This window comes from Pempheris klunzingeri, chromosome 5 (genome assembly GCF_042242105.1).
Source record: "Pempheris klunzingeri isolate RE-2024b chromosome 5, fPemKlu1.hap1, whole genome shotgun sequence".
Taxonomy (NCBI): Eukaryota; Metazoa; Chordata; class Actinopteri; order Acropomatiformes; family Pempheridae; genus Pempheris; species Pempheris klunzingeri.
Genome location: NC_092016.1, coordinates 27160697 through 27172810, shown reverse-complemented (window position 1 = coordinate 27172810; position 12114 = coordinate 27160697). Strand labels below are relative to the sequence as shown.

General features: G+C 41.0%; 1 protein-coding gene across 1 annotated transcript in view; it reads left to right on the top strand.

The window, feature by feature from the left end:
* lrp5 (low density lipoprotein receptor-related protein 5) overlaps positions 1-12114 on the top strand; it is a 64485-nt gene that overhangs the window by 37588 nt on the left and 14783 nt on the right. Inside the window, exons 12-13 of the mRNA XM_070831296.1 lie at positions 10679-10895; positions 11022-11175. Coding sequence (XP_070687397.1) covers positions 10679-10895; positions 11022-11175 — 371 coding nt within the window. The remainder of the gene's footprint in view (positions 1-10678; positions 10896-11021; positions 11176-12114) is intronic.

The window sequence follows — 12114 nt, the reverse complement described above, 5'->3', positions numbered from 1 at the left end:
ACTCAGGTGAGGTCAATATCTTCAGCGGCAGAATATCTTCAGATAACCCAAGGTCAGTTGCAGCAGCTTTTGAAACATTAACATTCCCAGTTGTGCTCATATCAAGTGTGTGTTCTTGTGTGTTATTGTGGCTGGGCCCATCTATGTGCTTGGTCAACCCAAGTGTTTCCATAATTGTATAACAGCCCTAGTGGGCTCAGTTTCCAAGCTAGAATAGAGATATGGGTATCATATGAAACTAGACAACCTCAGGCATCCATTGATATCCATTGGTATCAGTTTGTCTGTTAAAATCAGGCTAAATTGTGGCGAGTCTCCAGGTCTCCAGTGTGTGTGTGCTAGTTTGTCAGTGTGTTAGTGACATTCCACATGTCGAAGAAGATCACAATTGCTAATACCTGTGTGACTGTACACCCCATGCAATGAAAATGTTAAAACTTAAAATTAGTTAAACTTATACAATTTGATTGTTAAATCCTCACTGTATTAGAGTGTTTCTGTATTTCATTGTTGTTTGTATCTGCATCACGTTTGGTTGTGTTGCCATTTGAAGACATCACCTTGAGCTCGTCTTAAAATGGGCTGTTGTCACAAATGACAGAATTCAGCGAAGGAAGGCAAGGATAACAGTGAACCAGTAGTTTTGAAGTTTATGTAACACTACCAAGCTGCAATAACTATGAATATGAAGGATGCTGTATGATAGTGTGAATGTACTGCATCAGGACTTGTGCTGTGCAGAATAACATCAGAACATAAATAGCAAAAAGGCATGTAGGAACATTTCTCAATCTACAAATGTAACACATTTGTACACATAGAGGTTAACACAACAAACTTGTCTTTTTTGTTTCAATGCTTTTCCTGAAGTGACAGTGAAAATCAGTGGTTTTGCTCAACTCTTCTCTGCCTTTGATGGCTTCCTGGCAAATGGTGCATAGCTGACTGGATCAATTGGATAAAAGATCGAAATGAAGTTTTGTGTGGACATTGACCTCTGCAAGTCTTTGTGCTGCCCTGATGCATTATCCCCAGTGAGGGCCGTGAAAGACGATTTGAGACGGCTTTGTCAAGTGGTGGAGCCTCTCTTTAAAACACTGGCAATGGTAAGAATGGATCAGGCAGCTAAGGACAGGCACATAACACACACATAGAAGGTCCAACTACTGACGGGCAGCAAGCAAACTTACGTTTTCTGTTCACTGGTTTGACCAACAAACTGGAGATGCTTGTTGAATACATAAAACTGATTCCTATCTTGCTCTTACGAGTGAAACTGAGCTCACTCTACTGGTATATGTTATGTGGATTGTATATTATACAGTATTTAACATGGTATGTTTATACCATGTGTGTGTATTATTTTCAAATGCACTGGAGTAAAATTATTTTCATTCCATGGGTAAACATTGAGCTTTTCTTGGTTCTGAACCAGTTCCAAGACTTTTAATATTGAGAATCAGCCAATGCTGAATTCTTTCCCCCAATATAATTTTCCTACACAAGACAGTGCACATGTAGCCTAAAGTAGGGCTATATTTGAATTATTAATTAAGTGATTCTGATATGTTTGACAGTAAGATCTTGGGACAGAGAAGTGTCATTGTGGGGCTTTCCTGTGGTAGAGAGGTCTGGACAGTATTTGGAAAGCTTCTCTTCATTTGTAGAAGCAACACTCACTGCTCCTAAAACTGTTACTTTCTCTTTATCTGTTGATTATTTAATATGACAGTGTATTGTTTTTACAGGTCACATACCTGGAGCACTGTGGTTTACAGTAAAACAATAGGAATGTGTCAGTGTTTACTATAGAGCCTGGGAGGTGTCTTGAACAGGAAAAAAACCCAGTCTAAAATGAATATAAAAGTATATTAATCTATACTCGTATTAAATCCCAGCGATCCATACCATGCTAACCAAGACCACAAATTTTACTTTGCAAGCAAAAATCACTAAATCACTAAAACAAAGTCTTTTTTCCCCTCCATGACGCGCTCTGCTCCAATACAGTTTATTAAAAATAACTTCATCTCTCCTCATCCTGATCTTCTGGATGGATTAGGTGAAGTTTCCACTTAATATCATATTATCTAAAATCACAGGAACCAAAGAAAAAACATCTATGTAGTTGAAATAATCCGCTTGAATTTGTACAGTTATAGAAAAATAAAGCACCACTGCTCTTATCAGGTGTTTCTGATGTGGTGGTATATTATCCTATGTAACACTTAAAACATCCTTCGGCAGGTAAGGATGACACTGACAACAAAATATAACATTAAAAGCTTGAGCAGGTACTGATTGCAGGGGTTTGTATCAGAGTGCAGTATATGATACAGATCGTGTGAACATGACAAACTTCATCATATATAGGACAGTGTAGTATTAGACCACATATTTGATCATAATCTTGCCATATTCTGTCCAATATCATATAGAATAATCATCATTTACAGGGTTTGAGTTGTTCCTGTTCATGAAATGCTGACTGATTACACCTCTGACACTGCTTTGGCATGTTTCCAGAAGTAGATCGAGCCCATAGTGTGACTAGCCCTCAGGTTAGAGAAATAACAGAAGAACACCTGTTGTTGCTCCGAGTTTCCACCGTGTCCTGCCAGCTCTCTCTCCTCCATCCTGTTTGCCTGTGTCTGACTCTCTGCTGGCTGTGCTCCTCCGTCCCTTTTGACCACAGTGACAGTAGCTGTATGTCTCATTTCCTCTGGGAGCTCTGCCATTGGCTCACATCTGTGTGTGTGTTTGTGTGTGTGTGTGTGTGTGTGTGTGTTGTGGTTTATCTTATGTATCCCATTAGAATGTTAATATTGTGGTCTGATGTAAGCACTGTTGTGGTGAGCAGGCAATAGCAGCTACTTGCCTACAGCTGTTGTGTTTGTTTCTGCTCTGTCCCATGGATGGATTTTGGAAGACGCTGAAAAACCTTAAAATGTCTTTAAATGTTTTTACTAATAACAAAATGATTTCTTACCTCTAGCTTAAATATATTTTAATCACTATTTTTACACCTTTATTTTCAGGACCCTGGGAGTCCCCCCGCAGTCTAAGCTTATAGCAGCATAATTAGGGGCTGGTCCAAAGCCTGAGCCAGCCCTTAACTATAGGCTTGATCACAAAGGAAGGTTTTTAGCCTACTCTTAAATGTAGAGAGGGTGTCTACCCCCCGAACCCAAACTGGAAGGAGGTTCCACAGGAGAGGAGCCTGATAGCTGAAAGCTCTGGCTCCATCACTACTTTAGAGGACTTTAGGAACCACCAGTAGGCCTGCAGTCTGGGAGCACAGTGCTCTAGTGGGGTAGTACGGTACTATATGATGGAGCCTGACCATTAAGAACCTTGTAGGTGAGGAGAAGGATTTTAAACTCTATTCTAGATTTTACTGGAAGCCAATGAAGAGAAGCCAGTACAGGAGAAATATGGTCTCTTCTCTTAGTTCTCGTCAGAACACGAGCAGCAGTGTTCTGGACCAGCTGGAGAGTCTTTAACAACTTATTGGGGCAGCCTGATAATAAGGAGTTGCAATAGTCCAACCTAGTGTGACAAATGTGTGGACTAATTTTTCTGCATTATCTATAGACAGGATGGACCTGATTTTAGCAATATTACATAGATGGAAAAAGGCAGTTCTGGAAATATGTTTTATGTGGGAGGTAAAATACAAATCCTGATCAAAGATAACTCCCAGATTCCTCACAGTGGAGCTGGAGGCCAGAGTAATGCCATCCAGAGCAGCTATATTATTAGAAAATGTGTCTCTAAGGTGTTTGGGGCCAACCAGAATAACTTCTGTTTTGAATGAGTTTATCAGCAGGAAATTGCTGCTCATCCAGGACTTTATGTCCTTAAGGCAGACTTGGAGTTTAGTCAACTGATTGGATTCATCTGGCTTCATTGATAAGTATAATTGGGTATCATCTGCATAACAGTGGAAATTAATGAGTGTTTCCTGATAATATTACCCAGAGGAAGCATATATAAGATAAATAATATCGGTCCGAGCACTGAACCTTGTGGAACTCCATGTCTAACTTTAGTGTGGACAGAGGACATTGTTAACATGTACAAACTGAAATCGATCCAATAAATAAGACATAAACCAGCTTAATGTGGTTCCTTTTATGCCAATGAAGTCTTCCAGTCTCTGTAACAGGATGTGATGGTCAATGGTGTCAAACGCAGCACTCAGGTCTAACAAGACCAGGACAGAGAGACGTCCTCTGTCTGATGCCATAAGGAGGTCGTTTGTAACCTTCACCAGTGCTGTCTCTGTGCTATGGTTCGCTCTAAAACCTGACTGATCAAATTTGATATGAAGGGTAAATGACAACCACGAAATATAGACCAAATGTCTTTTGGGTAGTTTCTCCAGGGTCAACCTACTAGAGCTGTAAACTAGAAATCAGCTGTATAGAGCTTTATGCAAATACATTGTCTATGCATCAATGCAGTGAGTGGTTGGGTTTTCTTTGACTTCGTACTTACCTCATATTGTTTTCATGTTGTTGTATAACTTGGTAGTGTCGCCATGGAAAAACCCTGATTGTATCACATATGCTCATGAGTGTCACCAGTGTCCTAAAAAGTGAAAACGTTCCAGACAGTGGAAGCAGTAAAGTTTTTTGATTACTAGAGAACTTATTATGTACTTACTACATATTACTGGAGTTAAGTGGAGCTACATGACTATTCTGTTCATCTTCAGCATTAGTTGTTTATGATATAATCTAAACTAGAAAGGTGCTATACAAATACAGACCATTTACCATGATTTATGATATAAAGCAGATTGAGAAATGAGCCGAGGTCAGGATTTTACCGTGAAGTATTGTTGTGGTCATTACACAGCTCAAAGCTCAGGCTAATCAGACTGACTCCAACCTGGCTCAAACTCAAAATATACTGCTCAAAAAAATCAAGGGAATACTTAATCATCACAGTATATCAATCAATATCAAGTCAATTAAACTTCAGGGATATCAGTCCGTCCAGTTACGAAGCATAAGTGACTGTGAATCATTTTCACCTGTTCTGGTGCAAATGAAAGAGCCCTACGAAATGACCTCCAGTGGGCTACTGGTGTGCATGTTTCTGACCAAACAGTCAGAAGAAGACTCCATGAGGGTGGCATGAGGGCCCTACGTCCTCTAGAGAACACCAGAGTTGGCAGGTCTGCCATTGGTGCTGCGTTCTCCTCACAGATAAGAGCAGGTTCACACTGAGCTCATTTGACAGACATGAAAGAAGCCGTGGTGAACGTTATGCTGCCTTCAACCAGTTGGACAGTGGGTCAGTGATGGTCTGGGGAGGCATATCCTTGGAGGGTCGCACAGACCTCCACGTGCTAGCCAACATGGATGAAATCCTCAGAGCCATTGTCAGACGTTATGCTGGTGCAGTGGGCCCTGGTGCAGGACAATGCCCGGCCTCATGTGGCCAGAGTGTGTAGGCTCCAGAGTGTGTGTAATTCCTGGATGACGAAGGCATTGATGCCATTTAGTGCTCCCCGTGTTCCCCAGACCTGAATTCAATTGAGAACCTCTGGGACGTTATGTATCGGTCCATCCGACGCAGCCACATAACACCACAGGAGCCACTGATGCCCTGGTCCAGGCCTGGGAGGAGATCCCCCAGGACACCACCTGCCATCTCATCAGGGGCATGCCATGACGTTGTAGGGAGTGCATACAGGCATGTGGGGGCCATACACACTACTGAGTCACATTTTGAGTTGCCTTGATGAAATCCATGCAAGTTGGAACAGCCTGTGATTTCAATTTACTTTGATTTTTGGTGTGATTTTGAATCCAGCCCTCAGTCGAAGTACAGTAAAGATTTTGAACTTGAATATTTAATTCATTGAGATCTGATGTGTGATTTAAGTGTTCCCTTAAGTTTTTTGAGCAGTGTATGCACATATATAACATTAAAAATCTTTTTAAAAGTTTCAAACAATACTTGCTACATTGTTGCCTTTAGGTGAAAATGAGATTTTCTGAATCAGTAAATGTCTGACTCGGTAGTATGATTGAAGCAGAATCTTGGGAAGCCCCCCAGAGCTTGAAATGATGTACTTTATTAAATGACTACAGGAATATTCCTCCTGAAGTTTGGGTTTCACTCTGTTAATCAGAGAAACTCGTGTGTGTGAACGTATGTGAACTGTCCTATGACGGTCTGACCTCTCCCTGCGTGTCCGATGAGACCTTTGTTACTTTTCTGTTTGCTCTCTTTCTGTCTTTTTGGGTTTTTTTCCCCGTGTCCATCAACAAATGAGATGTTCTCACATCCAAAATGGGAAAAGACGGGGGGGGTGGGGGGGGGGTGGAAATCACACTCCCAGTGCATAATTCTTCCTGAAAAAGCCGGTGGAGAGCGAGCGAGAGAGGAGGAGGGCGGAGAAAGGGACTCCTCTCTGCCATCTTTTCACTGGGATGGCCATGTCTAATTATGTCACAGTGATAAATGAATAGGTTTTTTGTGGAGGGGTCAGGAACCTCCCTTGGATCAGAGGCCCATCAAATTGAATGGTTTATTTTTTCTGTTTGCTCACCCCCACACTTTGAATGGATATTTAAATGAGTATTCACTAGATAGATAGCTGGACTGCTGTTCATCACAGCCACAAGACTGATTCTTCTTCTGCCTTTTTTGTTGTAAATATTATGCTCTGGGTCATAGCAGGATGACATTGTGAGCTGCAGAGTTAAAACTTGATGACAATTGAAAATATTTGGGACATGAGCAAATGTTTTGTGAGGTTGTCACTGGAGCGGTTCCACCTGTTACCAAACTCCTCCTTCTTTCTGTCAGTACCTTCTGTTTTCTGTGGAAGTACATTGGAGTGTATTTTGAGTTGTGTTTTGCTCTGGTTTGAAGGATAAAATGGTCTCTGTAATAGTATCCTCATAGTGGAGACTGCATGACTGTGACTTTATATCCTTTTTTGTTCCTATTTCCCTTGTCTCCTGCTTTCCTCCCAAACTTCTTCTTATATTATACTCACTTTTACTTTCCATTTCAGTCTTCTGTTTTGTCTATAGTATTACTATCTCAATGCACAAAGTAGAGATAAATAATGTAAACACTTTTGAAATAATTTGAAATGATTTTATTATTTTAAAAAGGTCTCTGATTAGGGCTGGACTCCAGATTATTATGTACATTGTTATTTGATGGAATCATATTGTGAAAATTAGATCATATCATACATCTAGGAAAGGAACAAACAAAGGAACCAGTTTCACCGTCTTAAACTTTCATTTGATTATTTTTTAGGAAACTTTGCATACATTTATTCTGATATATATTTCAATATCAAAATAATATTCTTTTTAACATTGAAATCTTGATTTCATCTCTCGTCCAAATCACTTGTCTGTAAAATATAACATTAGCTCATTTAAAGTATTTCATTAGTGTCCAGGGGGTATTAGAAAGTCACCATGTTCTCTGTAGCTGTATCAGTGGTTTGGTTTTGTGTGTCACTGAGCAATGCTAGTGGTAAGCTAGTGAGGGATCTCTGTCCAGCATGGGGTGGTACCATAGACTGTATTTAAGAGGTGGACGTAGCCACTGTGACTTAACCCATTGGTTTGTGAGCAGCTGTTTTGTGCCGTATTTTCCTCTAAATGGGACCATAATTTACTAAATGAACATCGTGCTGTGTTAAAGAAGACCGTAAACTAGCGACTGAGACCAAAAACTCATTAGGAAAATGTTTACTGAGCTAATACATCAAATGAGAAGTCGGCTCATTTTCTGCCACACAATAGGACTTCTTTTTGCAACCAGTGGAGTCCCCCTTCTAATGGCCATTAGGAAGAATTCAGGTTTAACGCACTTCTGCATTGGCTTTCATTTTTCTAGACCCAAAGCTTCTTCACAGTCTTTGGGTGGAACCTGGGGAAAGAGTGGAATACCTGTGTAAAGCTCAGCACTTGCAAGACTGCACTGCACTGAAAATTTGACGAATCCGAATTGCAAGCAGGAAAACTATTTATTGAAAAAGTTACAATAGTTTGCTGGTAAAGAATTTTTTTCTTTACCAACCAAAAACAGTGGTTTATAGTACTATTTGGTCACCTCAAATGAGTCCACTTGAACCACACAGACGTAAACATTTCTGAAATGTAGATGGCTGCAAAATTAAAGCCATTTTACTCTCTCTGTTTTTCAGTGATGTAGCTAGGTAGCTAGCTAGATCAACAAAAAAAAGTCTGAGTGGTCCATTGATTCTTCAACCTGAGGATCAGTCAATGGTAGGATGGATAGATAGATAGATAGATAGATAGATAGATAGATAGATAGATAGATAGATAGATAGATAGATAGATAGATAGATAGAGTATCCTCTGTCTCGATGATCACAAAATAAGCAGTAGAATGACACAGTGGAAATGTGTGCTTAGAAGCACTGGAGTGGCAAACACAGCGTGTTGCTGGATGATGTTGTGTTGTGATGCAGCAGATAAGCTGCCAGAGCATCTGCGCTCTGTTAGTGTTAGTCTGAACAGTCTGAAGGCCTCATACCCTCCAGTAGTTGTACTACATGACCCAGACCGCAGATGAAAAGACTACCAGCTGTTATGTTTCATAAACTCAACTGTGATTTCACCCTGTGTGGGAATCCTTTTCTCAAGGAAAATAGCCTGTTAGCATCTTAATCCTGGCTCCCTCATACCAAAGCTTGCAGGCTTCCTAAACACTGCACTGAACAGTCTCCAGCCAATCAGTTCATGTATCTCTTGTGCACATTTAGTGTCCAACTGTCCCACAGAATTCCTCCCATTTGTGAAATCTCTGGCATAACACACTGAAGCACTTAAGGCAGCGTGTGACAGACACACACACACAAACACACACCCTCATCCTAACACAGGGTGCAGATGACTGGAATGTGTCAAAAATAAAAGCATGTGTCTATTTCAGTCGACGCCAGCCCAGTAATAGCACAGGCGGTGAGGAGGAGGGCTGGACACAAATTCTAATTGCAGCCTTGTCTATTGCAGCTTTCAATTTCTGCACGTAGAAACAGGCTTACACACACACACACATGCACACACACACATACATACACACTAACACAGCGGCGGATTTGTTGGCAGGGGTGCCTACATTATTTTTCTTATTATAAGTGCCTAGTAATAGATGCCTTGTGACTGATATGAGGACACACACAAACATACAGAGTAGAGAGACTGGTGGTGAGAAACTGCATTCATGTGTATATTTGTTGTGTGTTTCACTGTGCTTTGCCTGTGATTACTGTAATCTGTGGGTCAGCATGGGAATTTTACATTTAACAAAAATCTCTAGAATACATTTTTATGAAACAAAAACAGAAAGTACCTGTCCTGAATCCCAAGAAATCCCCCAAACTTGATGGATTTCTTCCTTGTGCTTCCATTGTATTTTACAATTTGGGACTTGCATATATGTATAATTTAAAAAACAACAGCTAGAACAACTCCACTTGTGTCATTTCACTATGACTGTGACATTGTTATGTGCTGTTTGGTATGTGAGTGAAGCTATGGTTGTGGGGCATTAATGTTGTTATTGACTTTCTTGCATGTTTTGGATCGATCTGCTCCACCGTGTGCATTGTGACCCTTATTTTTGTTGCATCTTATGTGCGTTGTATCCATTTCTGCCAGAAATCCTCTGGTCCACCTTTTGTCTTCTAAGGGCTGACTCTAGCTACTTCTGGGTGACCTCTTACACAAACATTCCTACAAAAATACTGATGAAGTCCTGGACATTCTCATTTGTCCCAACAAGTGCTCTCAGCCATTCTATTTTTGAAGTGGTTGTTGGTTTTCCTGTTCAGTACAAATGTAGTTGTAACATGTAACTAATCAGTTACAGGGTTGTGTTAGATGTCCATTTAAGAAAACCAGTAGATTTTCACATCTAAGAAGCCGGAACTGTTAAATGTTTGACAATCACTTGAAAAATTACATAAGCAATACATTTATGATCAAAGTAGTTTACATTAATTTTTATTTGTCTTATTTTTGGTGTTTTGTCTTAATTGGCTTTTAATGGCAGTTCTTAGCTTCTAATTTTCATTACTTTGAGGCTCTTGTGGCAGAAAAAGAAATATGTTAATGTTGAAATGGCTGGAATTCCCCTTTAAATTCACTGTTCAGCTGGCGTTTCCATTATTTTGTCCTGCTTTGTAGACGTTATTTTTAGACACGTTTGGACACATAACTTCCTCTGGATGTCCCTGTTTTCTGTCTTTTCCCTCATCAGTCAGTATCTCCCACCATCCTGTTTCCCCCAACTCCTGTCTTCCCTTTCCACCAGTCACCCGGCCTCTTTACCCATAACCCCTGTATCATATAGTCTCTTCTATTTATTCCTGGAAGATCAAAGGTCAGGGTCAACTGTAGAGTAGCAGTTATGGTTTGATTTGATGCATTGCCCCAAGACGTTTGAGTGAAGCAGTTACAACAGATCTTTTGGGACGTTAGAGGAGGTGTTTTATCTTTCCAGGTTCATTTTTTCTTCTCCATACAGTAGTAAAATCTAACTGTGAAGTATTATATTCTACCAAAGCGAGCAGTGTATACATGTTTTAACATGCCCTCTGGCCGAGGAAAAGCTCTGAAAGTTTCCCTGTGTCCTCTTTGCCATCCTGTCCCCCCCCTCACAGGTGATCAACGTGGACGGCAGCAACAGACAGATTCTGCTGGAGGACAAGCTGCCTCATATCTTTGGTTTTACTCTGCTGGGTGATTATATCTACTGGACTGACTGGCAGAGACGCAGCATTGAGAGGGTCCACAAAACCACGGCTGTACGAGAGATAATAATCGATCAGCTGCCAGATTTAATGGGTCTGAAAGCCACTAAAGTAACAGAGACGTATGGTAAGGAGGATGGGTTCAGCTGATGCCAGCAGTAGAGTACGCTGAGCTAAAATGAAAGCAAGAATAAGATGTAAAATGCAGTTTGAAATGAATGTTAAAACCTTCCCTCCTTTGATCTGCGTCCAGGCACTAATGGCTGCGCAGTGGATAACGGCGGATGCAGCCATCTGTGTTTCTGGTGTCGCCAAGCTGTCAGCTGTGCCTGTCCCATGGGGATGGAGCTCCTCTCAGACCTGCAGACCTGTGTGGTGCCTGAGGCCTTCCTGCTCTTCACCAACAGGTATGCCTGCTCCCCAATCCACGCCACTGTCACTGTTACCTGCTAATGGTGCATATTCCTGCATGCAGTCCATATACGTGTGAAAAGATGTATGTAAAGGACAAACAACAAGAACAAAGTCAAGGACACAAAACACGTGAATGACATAGGTGGCTGTACTGCGCCCTTCAGTGGTGGAAGAAATGCTCTGATCTTTCATTTAAGTAAAAGTAACAATACCACACTGTTCTAGTGTAAAAGTTCTGCATCCATGCTCTTACTTAAGTAACAGTGCATGAGTATTAACCTCAAAATATACTTAAAGTGCCAAAAGTAAAAAGTTCTTTTGTCACGTTAGGCTTGACCTGGTCCAGCAGGTGTTTGACTCAAACTTATCTTTGTCTGAGCCAGTGGTTCCAACTACTACAGCTTGTCCTCAAGCTTCTGTAGCACCGTTCAGTAGTTTGTCTCAGTGCCACAGCGAGACACAGATGGAGGACTAAAGGTGCTGCTCGTGCTACGCAGCCTTTGTAGACATCATGTTACAGTCTGTAGTCGAGCAGTTGACTTTTTTTTCTGCTTTTCCTGCTCAGTGTCATTGGCTGCTCTCACAGTAGACCAGAGCTCTGTTCTTCATAGCTCTGCTCTGTTGTTTACAGCTGCAGGTAATACTTCAGTGCTGTTCCAGAGTGTGTCATCATGACATCCAGAAATGTGTGGAAAGATATCAGACGTCAGAGTTTTTTTCTTAGAGTGATAATCACAGCAAACGCAGCAATCCCTCTATGTTTCTATTAAAAAAGTCATTTTTACCATCTCAGTCTTGAGTTTGTTTCAGGGTTAGGATTCGACTCGGTCTGACTGGTTTTCTAAACTGCTCTAGCTTGGACTGCTCTGAGTCTCAGCTGTGCTGCCTTTTGATGACTTCAAACAGGAATAGTTAAGGTTGTGAAAATGATT